General features: G+C 41.2%; 2 protein-coding genes across 8 annotated transcripts; one reads left to right on the top strand and one right to left on the bottom strand.

Moving 5' to 3' along the window:
• Positions 1 to 4,534: 4,534 nt before the first annotated feature.
• On the bottom strand, positions 4,535 to 14,821 carry LOC5508560 (transmembrane protein 161B). Of its 2 annotated transcripts, XM_032377308.2 has the most exons (13): positions 14,706 to 14,821; positions 12,981 to 13,186; positions 10,992 to 11,095; positions 10,329 to 10,436; positions 9,176 to 9,266; positions 8,405 to 8,589; positions 8,010 to 8,161; positions 7,722 to 7,782; positions 7,407 to 7,550; positions 6,412 to 6,534; positions 5,649 to 5,823; positions 5,214 to 5,310; positions 4,535 to 4,768 (listed from the first exon to the last, which is right to left on the bottom strand). In XM_032377308.2, exons 2-13 carry the CDS (start codon positions 12,981 to 12,983, stop codon positions 4,548 to 4,550), a joined length of 1,464 nt encoding a protein of 487 aa, XP_032233199.1. In that variant the 5' UTR covers positions 12,984 to 13,186; positions 14,706 to 14,821; the 3' UTR covers positions 4,535 to 4,547. The 2 variants fall into 2 exon arrangements, with proteins under 2 accessions (XP_032233199.1, XP_048576953.1); XM_048720996.1 differs by lacking the exons at positions 12,981 to 13,186; positions 14,706 to 14,821 and adding an exon at positions 11,618 to 11,807.
• LOC116615582 lies at positions 13,165 to 22,506 on the top strand. Of its 6 annotated transcripts, none has more exons than XM_032377305.2 (3): positions 13,165 to 13,316; positions 18,520 to 18,697; positions 20,191 to 22,506. In XM_032377305.2, exons 2-3 carry the CDS (start codon positions 18,559 to 18,561, stop codon positions 21,618 to 21,620), a joined length of 1,569 nt encoding a protein of 522 aa, XP_032233196.2. In that variant the 5' UTR covers positions 13,165 to 13,316; positions 18,520 to 18,558; the 3' UTR covers positions 21,621 to 22,506. The 6 variants fall into 6 exon arrangements, with proteins under 6 accessions (XP_032233196.2, XP_032233195.2, XP_032233197.2 ...); XM_032377304.2 differs by lacking the exon at positions 13,165 to 13,316 and adding an exon at positions 14,752 to 14,890; XM_032377306.2 differs by lacking the exon at positions 13,165 to 13,316 and adding an exon at positions 14,945 to 15,081.
• Positions 22,507 to 23,300: the final 794 nt, after the last annotated feature.

The following is a 23,300-nucleotide window of genomic DNA, read 5'->3' as shown; positions in this document are numbered from 1 at the left end:
ATGTACTGGTAGCATGTACTGGTAGCATGTGCTGGTAGCATGTGCTGGTAGCATGCACTGGTAGCATGTGCTGGTAGCATGTACTGGTAGCATCTAATGGTAGCATTTACTTGTAGCATTTACTGGTAGCATGTACTGGTAGCATGTGCTGGTAACATGTACTGGTAGCAAGTGCTGGTAGCATGTACTGGTAGCATGTACTGGTAGCAAGTGCTGGTAGCATGTACTGGTAGCATGTACTGGTAGCATGTACTGGTAGCATGTATTGGTAGCATGTACTGGTAGCATCTAATGGTAGCATGTACTGGTAGCATGTACATGTAGCATGTACTGGTAGCAAGTGCTGGTAGCATGTACTGGTAACATGTATTGGTAGCATCTAATGGTAGCATGTACTGGTAGCATGTAATGGTAGCATGTGCTGGTAGCATGTACTGGTAGCATGTGCTGGTAGCTTGTACTGGTAGCATGTACTGGTAGCAAGTGCTGGTAGCAAGTGCTGAAAGCAAGTGCTGGTAGCAAGTGCTGGTGGCATGTACTGGTAGCATGTGCTGGTAGCATGTACTGGTAGCATGTGCTGGTAGCATGTACTGGTAGCAAGTGCTGAAAGCAAGTGCTGGTAGCAAGTGCTGGTGGCATGTACTGGTAGCATGTGCTGGTAGCATGTACTGGTAGCATGTGCTGGTAGCATGTACTGGTAGCATGTGCTGGTAGCATGTACTGGTAGCATGTGCTGGTAGCATGTACTGGTAGCATGTGCTGGTAGCATGTACTGGTAGCATGTAATGGTAGCATGTACTGGTAGCATGTACTGGTAGCATGTGCTGGTAGCATGTGCTGGTAGCATGCACTGGTAGCATGTGCTGGTAGCATGTACTGGTAGCATCTAATGGTAGCATTTACTTGTAGCATTTACTGGTAGCATGTACTGGTAGCATGTGCTGGTAACATGTACTGGTAGCAAGTGCTGGTAGCATGTACTGGTAGCATGTACTGGTAGCAAGTGCTGGTAGCATGTACTGGTAGCATGTACTGGTAGCATGTACTGGTAGCATGTATTGGTAGCATCTAATGGTAGCATGTACTGGTAGCATGTACATGTAGCATGTACTGGTAGCAAGTGCTGGTAGCATGTACTGGTAACATGTATTGGTAGCATCTAATGGTAGCATGTACTGGTAGCATGTGCTGGTAGCATGTATTAGTAGCATGTACTGGTAGCATCTAATGGTAGCATGTACTGGTAGCATGTACTGGTAGCATCTAATGGTAGCATGTACTGGTAGCATGTACATGTAGCATGTACTGGTAGCAAGTGCTGGTAGCATGTACTGGTAACATGTATTGGTAGCATCTAATGGTAGCATGTACTGGTAGCATGTAATGGTAGCATGTGCTGGTAGCATGTACTGGTAGCATGTGCTGGTAGCTTGTACTGGTAGCATGTACTGGTAGCAAGTGCTGGTAGCAAGTGCTGAAAGCAAGTGCTGGTAGCAAGTGCTGGTGGCATGTACTGGTAGCATGTGCTGGTAGCATGTACTGGTAGCATGTGCTGGTAGCATGTACTGGTAGCATGTACTGGTAGCATGTGCTGGTAGCATGTACTGGTAGCATGTGCTGGTAGCATGTACTGGTAGCATGTGCTGGTAGCATGTACTGGTAGCATGTAATGGTAGCATGTACTGGTAGCATGTACTGGTAGCATGTGCTGGTAGCATGTGCTGGTAGCATGCACTGGTAGCATGTGCTGGTAGCATGTACTGGTAGCATCTAATGGGAGCATTTACTTGTAGCATTTACTGGTAGCATGTACTGGTAGCATGTGCTGGTAGCAAGTGCTGGTAGCATGTACTGGTAGCAAGTGCTGGTAGCATGTACTGGTAGCATGTACTGGTAGCAAGTGCTGGTAGCATGTACTGGTAGCATGTACTGGTAGCATGTACTGGTAGCATGTACTGGTAGCATGTATTGGTAGCATCTAATGGTAGCATGTACTGGTAGCATGTACTGGTAGCAAGTGCTGGTAGCATGTACTGGTAACATGTATTGGTAGCATCTAATGGTAGCATGTACTGGTAGCATGTGCTGGTAGCATGTATTAGTAGCATGTACTGGTAGCATCTAATGGTAGCATGTACTGGTAGCATGTACTGGTAGCATGTGCTGGTAGCATGTACTGGTAGCATGTGCTGGTAGCATGTACTGGTAGCATGTGCTGGTAGCATGTACTGGTAGCATGTGCTGGTAGCATGTACTGGTGGCATGTACTGGTAGCATGTGCTGGTAGCATGTACTGGTAGCATGTACTGGTAGCATGTGCTGGTAGCATGTACTGGTAGCATGTGCTGGTAGCATGTATTGGTGGCATGTGCTGGTAGCATGTATTGGTGGCATGTACTGGTAGCATCTAATGGTAACATGTGCTGTTAACATGTGCTTGTAACATTTACTGGTAGTATGTACTCCAAGACATTAAAAAAATCTATTTGTAGTAAGGACACAGAAAGCAGGTCATGCTACCCAAATTTGATCAATCAGATTCAGCTTGAACACCCTAAATATTTTGAAAAAAAAGTTCAGCCGATGAGAAATGCTGAAAGTTGTTTATCACTCGTACTTTACTAATAACCGAGACTTTCCCACACTCGTCTACATCTACAAGATCAAATTACCAATGTCCAGCCTTTCTCATTGGCTGAACTTTTTTTACGATGTTCAAGCCGAATATAATTGGTCAAAATTGTTCAGCATGGCCCGCTTTCTGTGTCTTCACTGAAAAAAATCAACACCAAGTTGAAATTGTGTTTTACATACTCTGAGAAAACAGAGCATTGTATCCTCCTTGTGTTGATTTGTATTTCCCTATGTAGACCACCAAGTTAATCTACAGCATGTCTGTAGTAATACATTAAAGACATAAATTGTAGTGATAAGGGTTTGCAGTGGAATATAATAAACACTGGCACGTAGATAAAGTATAAGTATGAATGTATTGGTCAATATTTGTAATGCAGAGAAAGCAAAAGGTGTCTATGCATGGGTAAAAGTATGGAGTGTCAGGGGTGTATGGAGTGTCGGGGGTGTATGGAGTGTCGGGGGTGTATGGAGTGTCGGGGGTGTATGGAGTGTCGGGGGTGTATGGAGTGTCGGGGGTGTATGGAGTGTCGGGGGTGTATGGGGTGTCGGGGGTGTATGGAGTGTCGGGGGTGTATGGAGTGTCGGGGGTTTATGGAGTGTCGGGGGTGTATGGAGTGTCGGGGGTGTTTGGAGTGTCAGGGGTGTATGGAGTGTCAGGGGTGTATGGAGTGTCGGGGGTGTATGGAGTGTCGGGGGTGTATGGAGTGTCGGGGTGTATGGAGTGTCGGGGTGTATGGAATGTCGGGGGTGTATGGAGTGTCGGGGGTGTATGGAGTGTCGGGGGCGTATGGAGTGCCGGGGGTGTATGGAGTGCCGGGGTGTATGGAGTGTCAGGGGTGTATGGAGTGTCAGGGGCGTATGGAGTGTCGGGGGTGTATGGAGTGTCGGGGTCTATGGAGTGTCGGGGTGTATGGAATGTCGGGGGTGTATGGAGTGTCGGGGGTGTATGGAGTGTGGGGGGCGTATGGAGTGCCAGGGGTGTATGGAGTGTCTGGGGCGTATGGAGTGTCGGGGTGTATGGAGTGTCGGGGTGTATGGAATGTCGGGGGTGTATGGAGTGTCGGGGGTGTATGGAGTGTGAGGGGTGTATGGAGTGTCAGGGGCGTATGGAGTGTCGGGGGGTATGGAGTGTCGGGGGCGTATGGAGTGTCGGGGGCATATGGAGTGTCTGGGGCGTATGGAGTGTCGGGGGCGTATGGAGTGTCGGGGGCGTATGGAGTGTTGGGGGCGTATGGAGTGTCGGGGGCGTAAGGAGTGTCTGGGGCGTATGGAGTGTCTGGAGTGTCGGGGGTGTATGGAGTGTCGGGGGTGTATGGAGTGTCGGGGGTGTATGGAGTGTGAGGGGCGTATGGAGTGTCGGGGTGTGTGCATTTGACGAGGTCACCAAATATTGGCACTAAAGGCTGTTCACAGACTTGTGAAAATGTAATGTAAAAAAGGTTTCAACAAGACACGAATTCTTGGTTGGCCGCAAACTTCGAAATGGGCGCGTAAAATCACAACTTTTCAATGGGTAGTCAATAGGCAACTTGAACTATGAAATCACGTGACTTTCTGGGTGCGAAACTCGAGCACACTCCGGCTTTTGGCGGCAAAATAACAACAAGTAAAAGTAAACTATTCATCGCTAATGAATCAGCGAGTAAGTTTCGAAATAACAACAACAACAAAATTTTGCGCTAACGTATCAGAGAGTCAGTGTCTATGCCAGAAAGGTTTTTTTTTAAGATTTCGTAAAAGTTATATTTTTTCGTCGCTCTCTGACGTGAGGGCCGCGGCGATCTCTGTGTTAATTTTGGCGCGACTTTGCCATTGATAAAGTCACGTGATTTCTAAGTGCAACTCGCCTACTGATGTCGATGAGCACGGAATATTAATCAGAAAATAAATACAACGATCCAGGCACGTTGTTATGTATTAATCATCTTTAAATAGACTACACCAAACACTGACGTCACAAACCACGTGGTACATAGCCACCACGTGATGTAAGAGAACACACCCTGGAACAGCTCGGGCGTAAGGACCGCTCTAAGGTCTAGGGCCGCTTCTCGCGTGGTGTTGGAAATGAGGTGCGAGTACTCTATCCTTGAGGGCCCCAGGTCCGCTACTGAATCCCAGTCTGTCAATTCTATAAGGTGAAAAAAGAAAGACCTCAAGAAATGTCATTCAATTTTCATTCAATTCACTGTTTTTTATTGCTAACAATTGAAAATACAATGGTCCATGGTAATACAACTTACCATGCACGATTAAAGTCTGATACATTATTAACGATATTTGATTGAAAAAATCTAAATTACTCTAAATTTTGATCATGATAATAATGAGGATGTTAATGATAATGGTGATGGTGACGAGATGGTAATGATGATGATGACGATGTTGATGATGATAATGACGATAAGTATGTTGGTGGTGATGGTGCTGTTGATGGTTATGCTGACAATTTTAATAATGATGATGATAATGACGATGACGATGATAAGAATAATTATGATGATGCTGATGATGCTGCTGATGATGACGATGACGATGACGAGGGTGATAAACAGTAAGAATCTTTGGTACCATACCTAATGTCCGTAGTATGAGACTGATAAACAGTAACAGCACAGTAGGCGCCAGATACTGTAGACTTGCGGCCGACAGATAATAGAACACGCCCGCCACCTGAGAAATAACATAGGTAAGACGAGGCACAAAAAGTTACGTTGATTATAACCAAGCAAAGTTAAGATGCAGTAGTACTCTAAGCTCAAATTATCCAAGACATACGGAAAAAGGTACGACAAGAAAAACTAAAGCTGTAGAAAAACTAGATGGTCCGCGTTGCGTGGTGGAATCAGGGAAATACATCAACCCAAGGTTGCTATGGTGTTTCACATCTCAGAGAAAACAGAGTAGTTTTGCTGTGCTTCACAGAGGGCTTATGCTCGAAGCGTCAGCAAACTACTCTTGCTGACTTTTGCTGATTTATTTCCCTAAGTTTGGAGGTTCGAGGAACTTACCTTTCTCTGTAATTCAATGTTTGTAATTCTCCCAGTCTCTCTCCTCAACTTCTCCATCCTGTCCTGAGCCATGTGTAGGTAGGACTGCAGATGTCGCCAAGTCAACACCAAACGTAATGCGCAGAAAGTCAAAACAAGCGTGCTGCGCAGGTTCTTAAATGCCATCTCTGTCAATCTTTAACAAATGAGAATACGGGGAACTCATGATACGGCATACAATATACATTATGTTTTTAATATCTCATGATTCTAACATTTTCGAATGTTAAAAAGAGCCCTTGTCAGCCACGCCTTTGTTATAATAGACCGTTTTCACGATGATGCGCGCGCATCCAAAATGCCACAGACTGGCAGGCCATAGCTGGTCTAAAATTTCGTACAAAGTGGAGTTTACAGACAAAGCTATAGAAAATGCTGTCAGAGTGCTATTAGTCAAATTAGTGTTAGAGTCAAATACCCCTTCGCTCGCATTTTGGATCAGCTGTGGCCCGCCAGTCTGTGGCATTTTGGATGTGGCCCGCCAGTCTGTGGCCTTAAGGATGCACGCGCAACCTCGTGAAAACGGTATTTTTATACCAACATAACGAAACTTATCAAAAATAACCACCTAAAAATGAAATAAGGAGGTTCATTTACCAATTACCATCAAGAATATCCCAACAGCTCTCACAAATTAGCCGATGGAAATGGATGCATTCTCACTATTGCTAGGATAACAAAATGGCGGCTGATAGAGGCTGTTTAAATACATAACGAAACTTACAAGGGTGTGGCTGGCCCCTCCTTGCCATGCCAAGATCCTGTTACGAGGGGCTCTTTGACAATAGGTATTATCCATGTCGCAAATATCAAAACAGGCATGACGAAATTAAGGTGCAACAAGAGTCTGAAAAAAAAGACATACAGTAACTTACTTTTTATCCCTTTCTTTCCCATATACAGTACCGCTCACGAACATAGGGACACTGTTCGCGAAACTTTCGCGAACAACGTTCGCGAAATTCGCGAACATATAGACTGTTCGCGAACACGCTGTTCGCGAACAGATGCAAAATTCTCCGCTAGCAGTTTTCACACATTCGAAAATCATCGAAGAATATCAAGCGATCGGCATTCCTTCCCCGAATTAATTATCCCGTGTGTAATACAAGTATTTGTTAAATAAATGGCTTCCCGCTGTTCAAAAGTATTCGCTAGCAGTTGTCACATTCGACAATCTTCGAAGCATATCAAGCGATCGGCATTCCTTCCCTCTTCGAGGCAAGCTTTTGAGAATAAACTAACTTTTTTGCCTGTGTCTGCCCTCGTAAATCCACGATCGAATCCTTCGCATGCTTTGGCTTTCATCCGCCATCTTTATCGTCTTTATTTCTCAAACTTGAAAGTGTCTTGTCTTGATCGTCTACAAATAATTGAACTGAAGGCATATCAGACTATAACTGAATTTGTTGTTTCTGATTTTAACGATAACCATAGCTCTCAGCTGACTTTTACACGAACAATTTATTTGAATCGCTTGCAGAACTCCTGTATGTATTTTAAGTGAGTATCAGTACTGTAAGTCTTCGGTTACGAGGTACGAGTTCCCGTTTGTCAAACGGTTTGTCCCGGTCTGTTCGCGAACACTGTGTTCGCGAACATCAGCTGTTCGCAAACAATTTCGCGAACATATGTCCACATGTTCGAGAGCGGTACTGTAAACAGCCTATTGTCTGCTTCAAGACTGTCTGCTTCAAGCATGAAGTAGTTGGTACTTACACCATGTAAGGGGTCTCCTTGTGATAGTAGAGTGAGTCAAGGTACATATTAGCAAGACGCATTCCAGGAAAACCCATAAACATGCCAAGAACAGCTGACATAACAGCGATCATGAGCTTGAATACCCAGACAGGAGAAGTCTCTCTGGACACAGAAAAAAAAACAAATAATAATTACTATAAAGCTTTAGTGTAGCTTCTTCTTCACACAAACCACAACTGTTATTCTGCCTTTTGTGTAGCACACCGAGTAAGCTTTATATCAAAATAAACTAAACACAGCTTTTGGGTAAAGTTTAACAAGGGAGAAGTGTACCTTGTGGAGAATCCTTGTTTCTTCAGAAATTCTGCAGCTTTTGTCGAAAATTTCTCATAACCTTAAAAATCAAATCAAGTAATTATCTTAGTTGTTGGTTAAGGTTGATAATCAAGACATAACAAACAATGATTTTGTGGAGTTATTGGGGTTTCCTGATTGGATTTCTATATGGAAGAATAGAATATTGTTTTTAGGTGGTTATTTCGATATTATTTCTTGACACAATGGATTTCCAAATGACAATAATAAAAGTGTGGACTCATTAAAGGTAAGAAAATAGCTCACCGGCGTCCAGCCCGAAATCTATAAGTGACTCATCAATCACCAACACTGCCATGGCAACCACAAAAAAGAACAGGCCAAATGTGATACACATGGATCTCTCTCCACCGTCATCACCTCGCCAATAGGCAGCCGTTAATGAGTACATAGTCTTCCTTGAGCAAGTAAAGGACAACAACCGGGTGGGAAGAATTGTGCGACAAATTTGATAAGACAAGAGAAAAAAAACAAGGCACAAGTAAATCAGATAAGATTTATAAATAATCATTATCATTATTTCATTGTAGTTATCCATTTTATGTTTACAGTATGTATATAGCTTTTTAAAATTCTGGATAAAGTTATTCTTTTCAAATGATTAAATTATGAAACATTGTTAAAACACGTCTCAAGGATACAGAGCAAACAATACCACCATGAGATTCCAGAAAAGTCCTAGATTAAACTCCTGCTTGTGAACGGCAGGAAGAAAGAATGCCACCACTTCAATGAGCAGGTTCAAGAATGCTGCACTGACAGCAAAGTCTATCAACCACTTGTACTCAGTATAAAGAAACTGTGGTAAGACATCAATCTCCTCAACCTGTGATATAAACAGCAACACACTCAGTATATTATATACTTACTATACCTTAGTAAATAATACAAACTCCTTTTCTATACCACTATGTTAATAATGATGATGACAACAACAACAATAATGATAAGGATGATAATTACTAGCCTCAACTTTTTTACAGTACAGTACTGTATATTATTAATTTAAATTGCTAACCTTGTCTTTGTTTACTTCTGACCTTGGCTTTGTTTACTGACCTTGGCTTTGTTTACTAACTACTAACCTTGTCTTTGTTCACTTCTGACCTTGTCTTTGTTTACTACTGACCTTGGCTTTGTTTACTGACCATGGCTTTGTTTACTACTGACCTTGGCTTTGTTTACTATTGACAATGGCTTTGTTTACTACTGACTTTAGCTTTGTTTACTAAAGACCTTGGCTTTGTTTACTACTGACCTTGGCTTTGTTTACTACCAACCTTGGCTTTGTTTACGACTGACCTTGGTTTTGTGTACAACTGACCTTGGCTTTGTTTACTACTGACCTTGGCTTTGTTTACTACTGACCTTGGCTTTGTTTACTACTGACCTTGGCTTTGTTTACTACTGACCTTGGCTTTGTCAAGATGGATCTCGAGAGAGCATGGGATAGTGAAGGTGTTCTTGTCTGTACCAGTCCTATTATCATTGGATAAGCCTTTCCTGATAAAAGAAAATTCATGCTGAAAAATGTGTTTCATTGGCATATGATTTTATATAGTGCAGAAATACTAAAATTCGCTGCAGATCCTATCTTGTTTTAGATTAAACACAAAACCGCACTATAAAAGGAACGTGCCCAGGACAGCGATACCTTTAGTTATCACTTTAGTGTCCGAGCTGACAAGAGTATAGATGTACGCAAAGTAAAAAAATTCTTCCAAGTAATCTTTCGGCTTGAGTTTTACTCGCGCTGTAACACGCGCCGCTCATTTATTATTACACATGTTCGAAATAGAGACTAGCAATCTAGAAAAAATACAGTGCACAATTGTACAACTAATACGATCAATCATACCATCCGTTATCAACCAGCCAACCAGTCCAACATTGTATGGCAGAGATAACGATGATTGGTGTATGGCCCGAAGAAATCGGCTCATGATTTAAATCCCAGGTAATCTTGACCAAATTTTCACCCAAAACAGATTCTCCAATGTTTTTTGCTTTATATCCTTGTATTGGACTATTGAAACTGTCTAAATATGCTTTATTTATACCGCAGAAACCAGAGAAATAGAAGCAATACAGAGAAAATTCTTTCCCCGGTTTAAGGTCTGTTACTAACAGCCATTTTTATTTTGAATTCAAATTCCAAAGATGTGAAAAGGGGCGTCCCTTTTATAGCGTGGTTTCACGTTGATGTGATGCACAGCACTAAAATATGTAACTGATAAAAAATTTTTACACTTATCAAGCCTTAACCAAATGGAGATGAGATTTGATGTGAGTTTCACTCTTTCTAGCTCTCGCATGGTCCTGATAAAGAAGTCTTTGAGAGTTGGTGAGAGTCAATTTTATATCAGGACTCATCCCAATCTAGAATTGCACATTAAATTTCACAGTACAGTAATTTTTGAAACTTGCTGACCCAATATATCATCATCAACTCTTACTCACACTATCAAACTTGACAGCCCTCATTAATTCTTCTTTTGGGAAAGTGCACCGTCACAAGAGTCTTCTTGACTCTCATCTCTATTTGATCAAGGCACTACACTGTACCTTGATTCTGTATTCACTGATTTTCTCCCTTTGCCTTTTGTGCCGTTGACAGGCTTCCCAATCATGGCTTTCAGCTGTTCATCTGTCGGGTGCAAGTATCTAACCAACCTGAACACAAAGAGTTACAAAGTAGCAATATTCAAACAGAAAACATGTGTTTTAAATAAGGTTTTACTTGAAACCAATGTGTTGTTCCCCACAATCCTTTGAAGAAAATAAATGGCTAAATCCTGGTCTTTAACATCCATGTGAAAATTTAGAGGAACAAATGACAATGCTATGGCTTTTTATAAACTTCATGTATTTATTTACATATTTTATTGCTTTTTATTGATGCCTGTGAATCTCCGCCTCCGCTGACTGTCCATTGCCGGATTAGCTCGCTAGAGGCAATAAAGTTATTTAAAGTTAAAGCATAATTGTTCTACAAAAAAACTTCATACCTTAATTTCTAAAGTATAAAGCATTAAATACAATAGAACCAAATTATGTAGCAGGCTATTACATATTAAGTTTATTCTATTAATTTGTTTTTGTGCCCTTTAATAAAGCTGAAAAAAATTGGCTTGGGGATGATTCAAGTATTCACACAAATGTGTGAAAATGTTTTCAAACTTCACATATCCATAATTTCTAGTGGAAGCAACACAAAGTAAACCATACCATCCGTTGCAGAGTATCCATCTCGCAGGAGAGAAATATGGCGAGAGCTTTTGAAGGAAAGTTGCAACTATGATGCTCAGGACAAACTGGATTCCAAACAGGGCCTACAAAAGCACAAGTACTGTATAATATGGGATCCAGACAAACTCAGCATAAATCACAGCCTATAATTGCACAAGTATAATATTGGAAACATACGAAATCGGAGTAAATCACAGCATATGTGACCCGGCAAGGGAAAACGTACACTAGCGAAAAACGTTTTTGGGCAAATCTGGAAGATCAATGAACACTTTTTCTATAATGAGGGAACGATGTTGCTTCGTTATATTGTTCATAAACAATCTTGTTCCCGGGGCACAATCGGAAGAACGTTTTTTAAATTCGGAAGTTTGTTCCCCTCAAAAAAATGCTCTAAAGTTCAGAAGATCGTTCTCTAAAATTCAGAAAATTCAGAAGATCGTCCCTAGAAATTCAGAAGAACGCTCTTAAGTTTGCAGAATGTCCTTGATATTTGCCGTATGCAAACTAAGAAAGTGAGTCGACTCTATTTGTCTTTGCAATACAACGACATGTTAACGTTCACGACAACTATATGATGGTTCTCGCTCGCGCATCAAACAGACCTCTCCCAAAAGAATCCTCTATATCTCAGTTTTCCTTTGCCATTAGGATAGTCGCGATCCGCAAAGTTCGACCATCGATTTGTTTGAGCCGTATGCAAATTAAGAAAGCGAGTCGGCTGTTGATGTTTTCTTGTCTTTTCAAAACAACGAAATGTTAATGGCGACAACAACTTTACTGTGACGGCTTTGTGCTTGCTAATGAACTCGCGCATCAATACAACCGCCCCTAAAAAGAAATCTCCTATATCTGAGCTTTAATTTGCCATTACGATCTTCGCGATAGGTGAAGTGTTGAAAATGATTATGAGCCGTAAGCAAACTAAGAAAGCAAGTCAGCTAATTTACTTGTCTTTGCAAAACAACAACTTGTTAAACCGCAACTTTAATGTCACATAGACTAAAATTAAAATATAATTAAAAATTAAAATTAAAAATCAATTACAAATTAGCAAACCAAGCATTTCTTGAAAGAGTGATGTTGTCTTTGTGGTAACGATTATCAAAATCGGAAAAACGTTTTTGCCTTCGGGGTTTCTCGCACTGATAAACTTTTTTCAAATCCATGAAAGAAGTTCTTGTCTTCGTGAAGCCGATCTTTTCTTCGGATGAACGATCTTGAAAATCGGAAAAACGTTCTCGCCTTCGAGTGTTAACCTCGGTGATGAACGATTTTAAAAACAGGGAGAACGATCTTGTCTTCGGAAGAACGATATTGCCTTCCGACAAACGATCTTGAAAATCGGAGATCGTTTCTCGTAGAAGCCTGATATCGTTCTGAATATCGTTAAAGCGTTCTGCATAATCCGTCGAATGATGTTTTTCGTTCATAGCCGAACGCTTTTACTCTAGTGTACGTTTCCCCTTGCCGGGTCACATATAATTGCACAAGTTTAATATGGGAAACCTATGAACTCAGAGTAAATCACAGCCTACAATAGCACAAGTATAATATTGGAAACATACGAACTCGGAGTTAATCACAGCCTATAATAGCAAAAGTATAATATGGGAAACATACGAACACAGAGTGAATCACAGCCTACAATAGCACAAGTAAATATGGGATACAGACGGACTTAGAGTGAATCGAGGCCTATGAAGAATAAATAATATATTTTATATGTCTTTTGTAAAATTCCTGCCCGTCTAAGCAGGCAGCCGCCCATTGCCCCGTGCTGGCTATGGACCTCTTTATGTCTTTATTTGTAATACACGGCTTTGGTTCCGGAAAAATCTATGAATGATATTCTGAATACTCGAATGTAAGTGTGAAGCCATCCTAGTATGTTCGATTCATAAAAACGTGCGAATGTTTTAGCATTCCAAAAAGTACTTATTTACTAATTAAGCTGAATACACTTACCATGTCTAATCTTGAGTTTAAAAAGTTTATATCCTGGGTATAAATGGAATAAAACCTTGACAGATGGGACTTTTTGCTTCGAGTCAACCTGATTCGTCTATTCCCCAGGCGTTCATCGAAAGCACGAGTATTGCCTGGGCCTAGAGTGTCACTTTCCGGCTAAAAGATAAATCGAAAAGCCTTCTGGGTAAACGCTTTCCCGATGCCTGCGGAAAGACCAAAAAGTGACATATAATCATAATATAGCGCATTAATTTTATATATGTTTTTGTCGGCACGGTAAACCACAGCCGAGTGATGAAGAAAAAAAGAACGACAAATCTCGTCTAAATGAAGGTATTCATCCCCCTTGCATTTGTCTCGAGCTAATTCACATGTGCAAGTATTGAAGAAGATTGTCAATATTTGGAGATCTTTTGTTGTGGTTTAGGCAATGGAAGTTGATAAGGCACATCAGAATCCGTTGTTCCATAAAGCGAAATAGCTCGAAACAATTTTACTTTTGACATTTATTATCCTTTCATTCTATATCAATGGTAATTTTAATAATTATTTCCGTGTAAGAAGTAGTTGATTTATTTCACATGGCACGTTTTAAGCATATAAATTTTAATAACTTTACACACATTAAACATAAGTGGGAAAACTCCCTCCTTATTGGCGTGTAGGATATGCTAGCACTAATTATAGCTTCGTTATATAGTAGCTTTGTTATAGTTACAGAGTCTGTATTTCAGTTTCGGGGGGAGACCTGTGAATCCAATTCTCATTACATTTATTCTTTTCTTTTTAATCTGATATGTTCTCCGTAACCCCTTACTTATATGTATAGTTATTTTTTGAGGGCTGAATTTTAATTTTAAAAAGTAGAATTAGGAAGAGCAAAATAGCGCAACATAAATAAAATAAGAATCGCCCAAAGAGTTTCCGTTCCTCCATCTTCACTGATCTGACCATATCAAGGTTCAAATATGAGCCATGCTAAATAGATAGAGCATATACAAAACCCTCATATATAAAGACAGGGAAATAAAATAAATAACCCTTATTAGTACGACGCGAGATCCAACCTGAATTTGGGATAAAATCTAGGATCCTACGAGATTAATCTTATTCAACCGCCAACAAATTGATTGAAAATAATTGGCCAATTAAAGATGCGCCCTTTTCGCAAAGATAAGGTCTTTGGGATTCAAAGAAAGGATATTTTATTATAGAGTTTTAACCGCGCGCAAGCGTGCGACTGATAGGGAACGAGATAAGCGAATCTTTTGTAATCTTCCGATAATTGGATTGCGCGCACAAATTCGCGCGAAATAATACAATGCGATCTATTCGCTTCCCCTATCCTATTAAACTCTGAATCGAGATTTGTTTATTGTTATCAAAAGTGTGTTATATGTCAGTGCCACATTACTGTTGGTCTTTTGTTTTGGATCACGCCGCAAAAATCCATCAAACTCTATTAGCTGGATTTCATTTGTCTCCATCTGGTCCTTATTCTGAGTACATAGCCCATATTCACGGGGTCATCACCGGGGTTAATAATCACGAAGACGTCTAATTCTTCCATCTCTATTACGAGATCGCGGTAAAGCGAGCAATACTCGCTCATTTCTTTACACAGTCGTATTGCTAAACGTACGTGAGTCGCGAGCTCTATCCTGACATCCACTAATGGTACAAATAGTTCAGCGTGAAGCCTCACTTAGCCACGACCTTTACCTCTTTATCTCGCGCAAATCCGGAACAACAGCAATTCCTATGTCCCCGTCGACTCCACGAGCTTAACAAGAACCCACTGCGCAAGGAGAGGGATACGGCTTGCCATACGCCAAACGAAAGACCCCTCACTAACCAGGAATTTGCAGAGTCAAACCGTAGACCATTGCAGTGCACGGACTCGGCGGGTATGTTTGCTATAAAGCCTTCCTTGGTGCGTGCCAGACCATTTTGTATTCTAGGCGCGCGTCTTCAAGGCTGACGAGGGGCTACATGATGCAGCTTGTTCATGTTAAAATTGCACAGATGACCACCTCGAATGTACACCACAAATATAGAAGTGCTGCAAAAATACATAAGTTTAATCTCTACTTCTAAGGTAGATATGAATTTCGTATTTTTTCTCGCATTTTCATTCACACTACCTTCTACATTAGGTAACAGGCTATTAATGTTGTATAAAGTGAACGAGAGACGATGTTTCCAAAAAGACTATATACTTTTACTGCTTTGTATTGTTTCTATTTCGGGAAATTTAACCTTAACGACGTGAAGGTTTTTTCACTCGTCACTTGGCATTAGATTGTCGGCTTCTTAACCAATATTTCTGCATCTATGCACGATTCAAATGAGCAATCTACTTGCTCGGTTAGGAAGTAATAATGACCTTCTAGATATCTGTCAAAATGCTTGCTTTTCGCCAATGTGAACATTCGCCTTTTGCACTGATGCGAAATCCAAAACAGATCTGAAAACACATCTTTTGTGGTCTCGAGGCTATGAAGTGTCTCCTGTGCCAGGGCTGTGAGAGCATCTTGCCTCAACACATTTATTCTCTCTTTTACACGAAGATTATACAACATGGATCAAAATATATACACCAAAGATCGTTATTTCTACATCGAAGTTTTTATTTTTCCGCTGGATACCTTATAGCTTGCCTTCTGTAAAAAAAAAAAACACCCAGAGTGTTGAGTGTTGAAAAGATGTCTCATCGGCCCCTTACCTGGGGTTTTCTTAAAAGAACACGAAACGCTACAAATATGCACCCAGACAAAAAAACACTCGTGTACAGCTTTCTTGAGGGACTTTAGGGGCGAGACAAAAGCACGAACTCTTCATTAAGCTATGCGCGTTTTTTTTTTCATAAACAAGATGCACCTGTTATATGGTCACGGTAGATAGGTTGTTCTCTCTTGAAGATGGGATTAGAGAGCAAAAATATGAAACGTTTTAAGATGTTACATCGCACATGTAGATGGTAATTGGAGGGGTGAATAAAAAATAAAAAAGGCTTTAATGATGCTAGGTTGCCGTCAAAAAAGACGCTAGAAATAAAATGTATTAAATAACTTATTATTATACCGACATTATAAGCGGTTTTTATGGAATCACAAATCAGTGTCTTTTTAGTTTATTCTTTCATATTTTCATTAATCCATTAATCACAGTATGATAATATTTGTTACTTGCCTTATTTTTATTACAGTAAAGCATTCAATTATGATTTTTTTTCTGCCTTTTTTACTCTCTAGACACCTGACGAAATAGCACAACCCAAAGGCGATATCAAAACTACCGAAGTTCTGTATATTTGCGTTTCTCGGGTGCTTAATGGCTCAAGTAGCGTTAAGGCTGTGAATGGACCGGAATGTGTTGTCAAAACAAACCGAGGAATTCCTTATTTAGGGCATGATCCTGTTCGATACCGCTCGCTCTTTTTGCGCGCTAATGGATCCGACATTCTTAGCTACTAAGAGCTTTATCTCCTGTGTTCCTCTGTAAAAGCTTACTGTCTGTAATATGACTCAGAAACGCTAAGCTATTGGCCACTATAAAAACACATGATTCACATTGGTTATCCACTTTTGGGTGATGGAACACAAGAATTCATGCTTTCTTAGTACTTTCAAATCCTGACGGTTTTGATTATTTGATTATTTTTCTTCAATTTACATCCCTCTTTTTAACACAAGTAACAAATTCTAGACGTAAAACAAAGGTTGTTGTCGCAGGGTGGTAAATATGTTTGATCTCTAAACCGGAACTTATCGCGTAGTCTATCGTCTAGTGCGATATCACCTGTGGGGTTCACTCGTTTTGTAGTGTTTGAGTGTTTTCCCTGGAAAAATAATATTACTATAGATCTTATTTCTGTTTTTGTTTTTTGTTTTCGCGAAAATCTCAAACGAGAGGTTTGTGCAAGACAAGCCATAAAATCCCGAAAGTTCTTTTCTCAAGTTGGAAAATCATTATTATTTTTTTACCCATAAAAATACCTTTCATTTTATAGTAAATTGAGTAATGGTGAGAGTAAAATGGTTTTCAATTTTAATATCATTAAGAATCCATTTTATCATATGGAAATTTAATGTCTCGAAGATGTAAGAAGAACAGAAGTCTACAATTTTCTTGGAAAAAAGCCAATTTAACTCTCTTATCATTAACTACACCTTTTTTATTCACTGAATTCACATTTATTGAATAAATGTTTTTTTTTCTTCAGTAGAAGAACATAGATTACTAGAAACATACGATTTGAAAATCTATGCTGTTTAAAAACTCAAATATTTTATTCATTTAGATTTGTTTTATCTCTGCTTGGCAGTTCTCAGGTTCTGAAAGTTTCACACAAAACTGCACCTTTTCCTCATTGTAAAATCACTTTTCTCCGCTGTCATTGAATTTAATACAAAACTGTCTCACAAGTCCTATCTCACAGTTAGGTTTAAAAGGCACCGACTGTTTGCATAGCTAATTATATTTTCTTATTTTCAATAAACGTCCCATATTTGAATAGACGCAAATCACACAATACAGAAAAGTACTTCGAAATAGCAACTGTCTCCTGGAAGGTACATATTCTCAAGCATTCAAATCAACACAATATTGTAATCGTTTTTAGTTTATATCATTTTTTTTTATCAGAGAGTCATTCATTTTAGGTCAGTATTATTCATTTTTTATTCTTGCATTATTTTTTTATTGTTTCATACACAAAATGTTTTAGATCTATTTCTTTCGCTATCGTTCTGGGACTCTAGCCTCAAGCACTTGCCTAAGTGTAAGCTTGGTGTTGTTTTAAGCCTCATTTATCGAGGTTTCCCTGTGGTGTAAATAAGCAGGTTGTATCTCGTGTAAATAGTGTCGCCTTTATTTTGTCTTACTGGACGCTCTACCTAGGGCTCGCTACTTTAGTATTTGCCGCAACTGGTTGAGTGCTTGAGACATCTCGAGGTTATAAAGGCAACTATGTGGGGGAAGAACCAGGCAATAGCCGTGTGAGTAGGACTGACTTGCCCAATTAGAGTTTTTCAGGTAATGGATACGTGTTTTACTAATTGCGTTGATATGATACGGCGATAATATATTCTGCTTTGGTCCCTTTACAGCTAAAACAGTTATTATAATGTGTGCTTTAACCTACTAGAATAACTATACATTTAACTTATATCTTACGTTTTCAATAACTCATTTTTCAAGACTTTGGTCTCGTATCAATGAAATGCCTTGAGTTTTTGGTAACTTGGTAAGTCTTCAAAAATGCTCCATATCGAGAGGGCTTAAGGGTTTGCGGTGATGCGGTTTCGCCTTAAATCTGGCGCGGTTTTCTGTATTATATTCAGCGGTATTGCGGTTTTTCTAGACTGCGCGGTTTACGGTTATTGACTTATTTTCACGGTTTTGGCGTTTTTCCGTGCGTTTTTTTTTTGCGGTTTTGCGGTTTTCGCACCCCCCTTACGCCCCTCCCCCCCTCCATATGGGCCCACTGTTTGGTTGAAAGTCGTTGCTATATAATAACACGCTTTCCCTACAGGTCTGACCTTGTCCCCCTCCCCCTGGGGACTAGTGCTCCATGAGGCTACTGTCGAGCCGATGGTTACGTAGGATGTTGTCATGGCGACGATTCGTACTATGTACCGCCCCTCTGTCAATCATTGCCCTTATGACGTCAGGCGTGCTCCTTCAGATTTGGACCAAAAATCACACCACATGTGAGTGACGTCATAAAACGATATTGTATTTTAATTATTAGCGCGAAATTAGAGGAATGTGTAACTTATACTCGTTTAAACACCGTGTTACGCCGCGAAATGTAATAACTAACGCAAAATGTCATCTTAACGCGAAATGTAATAACTAACGCAAAATGTAATCTTAACGCGAAATGTAATAACTTTCAGCGCAAAATGTAATCTTAACGCGAAATGTAATAACTTTCAACGCAAAATGTAATCTTAACACAAAATGTAATAACTAACGCAAAATGTCATCTTAACGCGAAATGTAATAACTAACGCAAAATGTAATCTTAACGCGAAATGTAATAACTTTCAGCGCAAAATGTAATCTTAACGCAAAATGTAATAACTTTCAACGCAAAATGTAATAACTAACGCAAAATGTCATCTTAACGCGAAATGTAATAACTAACGCAAAATGTAATCATAACGCGAAATGTTATAACTTTCAACGCAAAATGTAATCTTAACGCGAAATGTAATAACTTTCAACGCAAAATATAATCTTAAGGCGTAATGTAATAACTTTCAACGCAAAATGTAATCTTAACGCGAAATGTAATAACTTTCAACGCAAAATATAATCTTAAGGCGTAATGTAATAACTTTCAACGCAAAATGTAATCTTAACGCGAAATGTAATAACCTTCAGCGCAAAATGTAATAAAAGATTTAATGCAAAATGCAATAACGCAAAATGTAATAACATCAAATAATGACTATAAACCTATAAACTATTAGCTAAAAGCTGTACTAAGAAAATAGACGCTAGCATGTAGTGACCAACCGTTGTAGTAGTCCATCTCGAATCGACGGTTGGTCTCGGTCTCTATAAACACTTGGCAGTGGTTCTGTCAGCAACCTAGGACGGGAATAATGGATTTCCTGAGATGGAAATCGGTGGAAATCACACCATACCAACAAAAAACCCTGAAAGCCAAGGCAAGAACAATGCATTTTTAAGTCGCACTGCCTTTCATTCGCTTTGTCTCTACGTGTTGACATTTCATCTTTTCCACATACAAATATAAGTCACTCGATAAAGTTATTAAAACTAAATTTCATTTTGCGATGAAGGTTATTGCATTTCGCGTTAAGATTACATTTTGCGGCGTAACACACGCCATTGAATAGATATCGTGTTCTAAAAGCGCACCCTGTGCATCCCCTAGACACGCCTGGTGGTGGAGATGCGCTGCATTCGATTATTGGTAGAAGAGAGCGAAGGGACAAAAGACAGAGCGCGCAGCAAGGAAGAAGGGCTCTATTCCCATCAGCCTCTGCGAGCAGTTATTTTATTCTATCTGCCCATTGCGCTTACTACTCGGGCTTATTGTACGTATTTTATCTCAACGCGCGAGAGCGTGCTCTATTTAGGAGAAAAACGGGTATTTCAGTGTATCGCAAGACTTTTGCTATACGGAAACGACTATAGTTATTTGACGTTTTTATTTGCTATTTTTCAGTGGCAGAGGTTTCCAAGAAACACGTTTTCAAGGACGCGTACGGCAACGTCATACAAGTTCATGGAAATTTGATCGAGCTCGCTAAAGATTATGGGGAAATGAGCAAAAAGGCCGCACATAAAAGGCTTTATTCGCACTCGACACGGAGGAAAAAGCGACGGAAATCGCAACTTAAATCATCTAAAGTTCATAGCACTACTATGCCTCGTGATAACAAGAAAATCGTGCTTCCGAAAAGAACGCTCCAGAACAGCGAAGGGTCACGTGATACAAGGGAGCCAATCGAGTTCCCGAGCTTGAACGAAGTATTCTCGGAATCCGAGCGCGCAAAGGCCACTGGGACAGGTTTGTGCGGGAAGCGCTGGCAGAAAGAGTATGTGAATTTACACAAGAGGATCCTTAGCGGCAAAGCGCCAAGGAAATTTCTTGTTTATTCGTGCAAAGGCGAAGGATACGGGTGTGCGGGGTATGGAAACCGTCTGGGAGGAATCACTACGTTATTTCTTCTTGCTGTTCTCACGAAAAGAGCGTTTCTAATCGATTGGGATTACTCCCAACCCCTGGCATTGAGGAACTTTTTCCGTCCCGCTAAGATAAAGTGGGACTATTCAATAGCAAACCTAGATGGTCTTAGCTCGCGGACACATTACTGGGGAAAAGGGTTCCCTAAGAATCTTCACAACACTTCGGTAGAGCGACCAGGAAATCTCTACCCGGAGTTTTATTATTGGTTCAAGAAAATTGACCTAGAAAAATATTTTGAATTTCCTGTCGAACGGATAACCGCTGTATGGAATTTCGCGCACGCTATTTGGGCAAACCCTTTTTTGGAAGAAAAAGCCGCAGAAGTCGGTCTAGTTCTACCAAACCCGAGATACTCAATGGTCGGTTGTGTCTACGATCTGCTATTCCGAACAACGCCCGAGTTTGAAAACCGGCTGAACTACGCCCGAGAGCTCATCGATCGGCGAGGTAATTCCCCCGTGATTGGACTACATGTTCGTATGGGCGACTCGGCGTTCGGTCGGAGAAACAAATACAATACCCAAGACTTTAAGAGCTTCTTCTCGTGCGCACATTCAGTCCAGAGAAGAATCTGTGCTGAGTACCCACTCATAAATGCTTCCGATATTCGCTGGTTTCTCGCGACAGATTCTTCCGCCGTAAAGGGTTACGCGCGTCGGGAATTCCCCGGGAAAGTCGTGACTCTAGATATGGTCCCCGAACACATCGGAATATTCCAGCGGCAGAGGCAGCCTTCGGTAGAGGGGATGTACGGGGTACTTTTGGATCATTTCTTACTCTCGGAGTGCCATTATCTCATCTTATCCAGCAGCTCTTTCGGAACTACTGCCCTTGGTCGCACCTACCACGCGCCCGGCTCGTACACTTACGGCGAGAAATGCGGGGCTCCTGTCAGCGGTAGATAACACAGGCTTACCACGCGCCCGGCTCGTACACTTACGGCGAGAAATGCGGGGCTCCTGTCAGCGGTAGATAACACAGGCTTACCACGCGCCCGGCTCGTACACTTACGGCGAGAAATGCGGGGCTCCTGTCAGCGGTAGATAACACAGGCTTACCACGCGCCCGGCTCGTACACTTACGGCGAGAAATGCGGGGCTCCTGTCAGCGGTAGATAACACAGGCTTACCACGCGCCCGGCTCGTACACTTACGGCGAGAAATGCGGGGCTCCTGTCAGCGGTAGATAACACAGGCTTACCACGCGCCCGGCTCGTACACTTACGGCGAGAAATGCGGGGCACCTGTCAGCGGTAGATAACACAGGCTTACCACGCGCCCGGCTCGTACACTTACGGCGAGAAATGCGGGGCTCCTGTCAGCGGTAGATAACACAGGCTTACCACGCGCCCGGCTCGTACACTTACGGCGAGAAATGCGGGGCTCCTGTCAGCGGTAGATAACACAGGCTTACCACGCGCCCGGCTCGTACACTTACGGCGAGAAATGCGGGGCTCCTGTCAGCGGTAGATAACACAGGCTTACCACGCGCCCGGCTCGTACACTTACGGCGAGAAATGCGGGGCACCTGTCAGCGGTAGATAACACAGGCTTACCACGCGCCCGGCTCGTACACTTACGGCGAGAAATGCGGGGCTCCTGTCAGCGGTAGATAACACAGGCTTACCACGCGCCCGGCTCGTACACTTACGGCGGGGGAGATGCAAGGACTTGTTTAGTAAAGTTTGGGGTAGATGTACACTGTGAAACTTCGTCTTATTTATTGGTTTGTCGTATATACCTGTATACGAATTATTCAGGGGCGTATACATTAAAAGTCGTGTATTGAGAATTGTGTGATTTTCTTACGGTTTTCAATGATGTCCCCTTATCCCTTCGACATAGCGAGCCCCCAAGGGACCCAAGGCGCCCAAATAGACCTCTATTTTTTCATCCTACATCTCAGCGAGCTGTGCGTGGCGTAACCGTTAGACTGGACTGGGATTCTGGTTATTGGTTAAACCTTGCAAGCCTTGTATAGCAATCGCAGGAAATATAGGTGCTTGGGGCCTTTCAGTTCTTTACCTGTTTACAGCCTTCCGTAAAGCAGTTAGCTGCCATACGGATTGGGAAATCCAAGTTTATGATTTCCTATTTTTCTTCAGGCCAAGTTCGATCCTATCACAATGACCTTTTTTTCAATTCTTTTTTTTTTCTTTTAACCCATTCACTCCTGAGCTCTTTAAAAAACAATCAGACAAAAAAGTGTACCGGCCGGCTATAAGTAATACACTGGGATCAAAACAAATCTGTTGGAAGCGCATTGGGCCAACTTTTCACACGCGCCACTCTACACAATGAACTGATCTATGGGGTGGAGGGAGGGGGACAACTTGGCTAATGTATATCTTTAGAGTTCAGAGTTGCAGTTACATATTGCCCAGCCATATGCCTTATAAAAAGCCTTCTAACTTGAATAGTTATAAATGATCTCGACAAGTACTGGAGGATAGGGCCCGTGCCCCCAAGTTTTTCATTTGAAGAAAACGTTGTCGTTTTTAGAGGTCTGGTACCGAGGAAACTTCTTTTCAGGGACCTTCTCAACTAACTAAAGATGGTCACAGTAGCTGTTTTCTTCTGGTTACA

Source organism: Nematostella vectensis, chromosome 13 (genome assembly GCF_932526225.1).
Source record: "Nematostella vectensis chromosome 13, jaNemVect1.1, whole genome shotgun sequence".
In the NCBI taxonomy this organism is placed as follows: domain Eukaryota; kingdom Metazoa; phylum Cnidaria; class Anthozoa; order Actiniaria; family Edwardsiidae; genus Nematostella; species Nematostella vectensis.
This window is presented reverse-complemented; position numbering and strand designations above follow the sequence as displayed.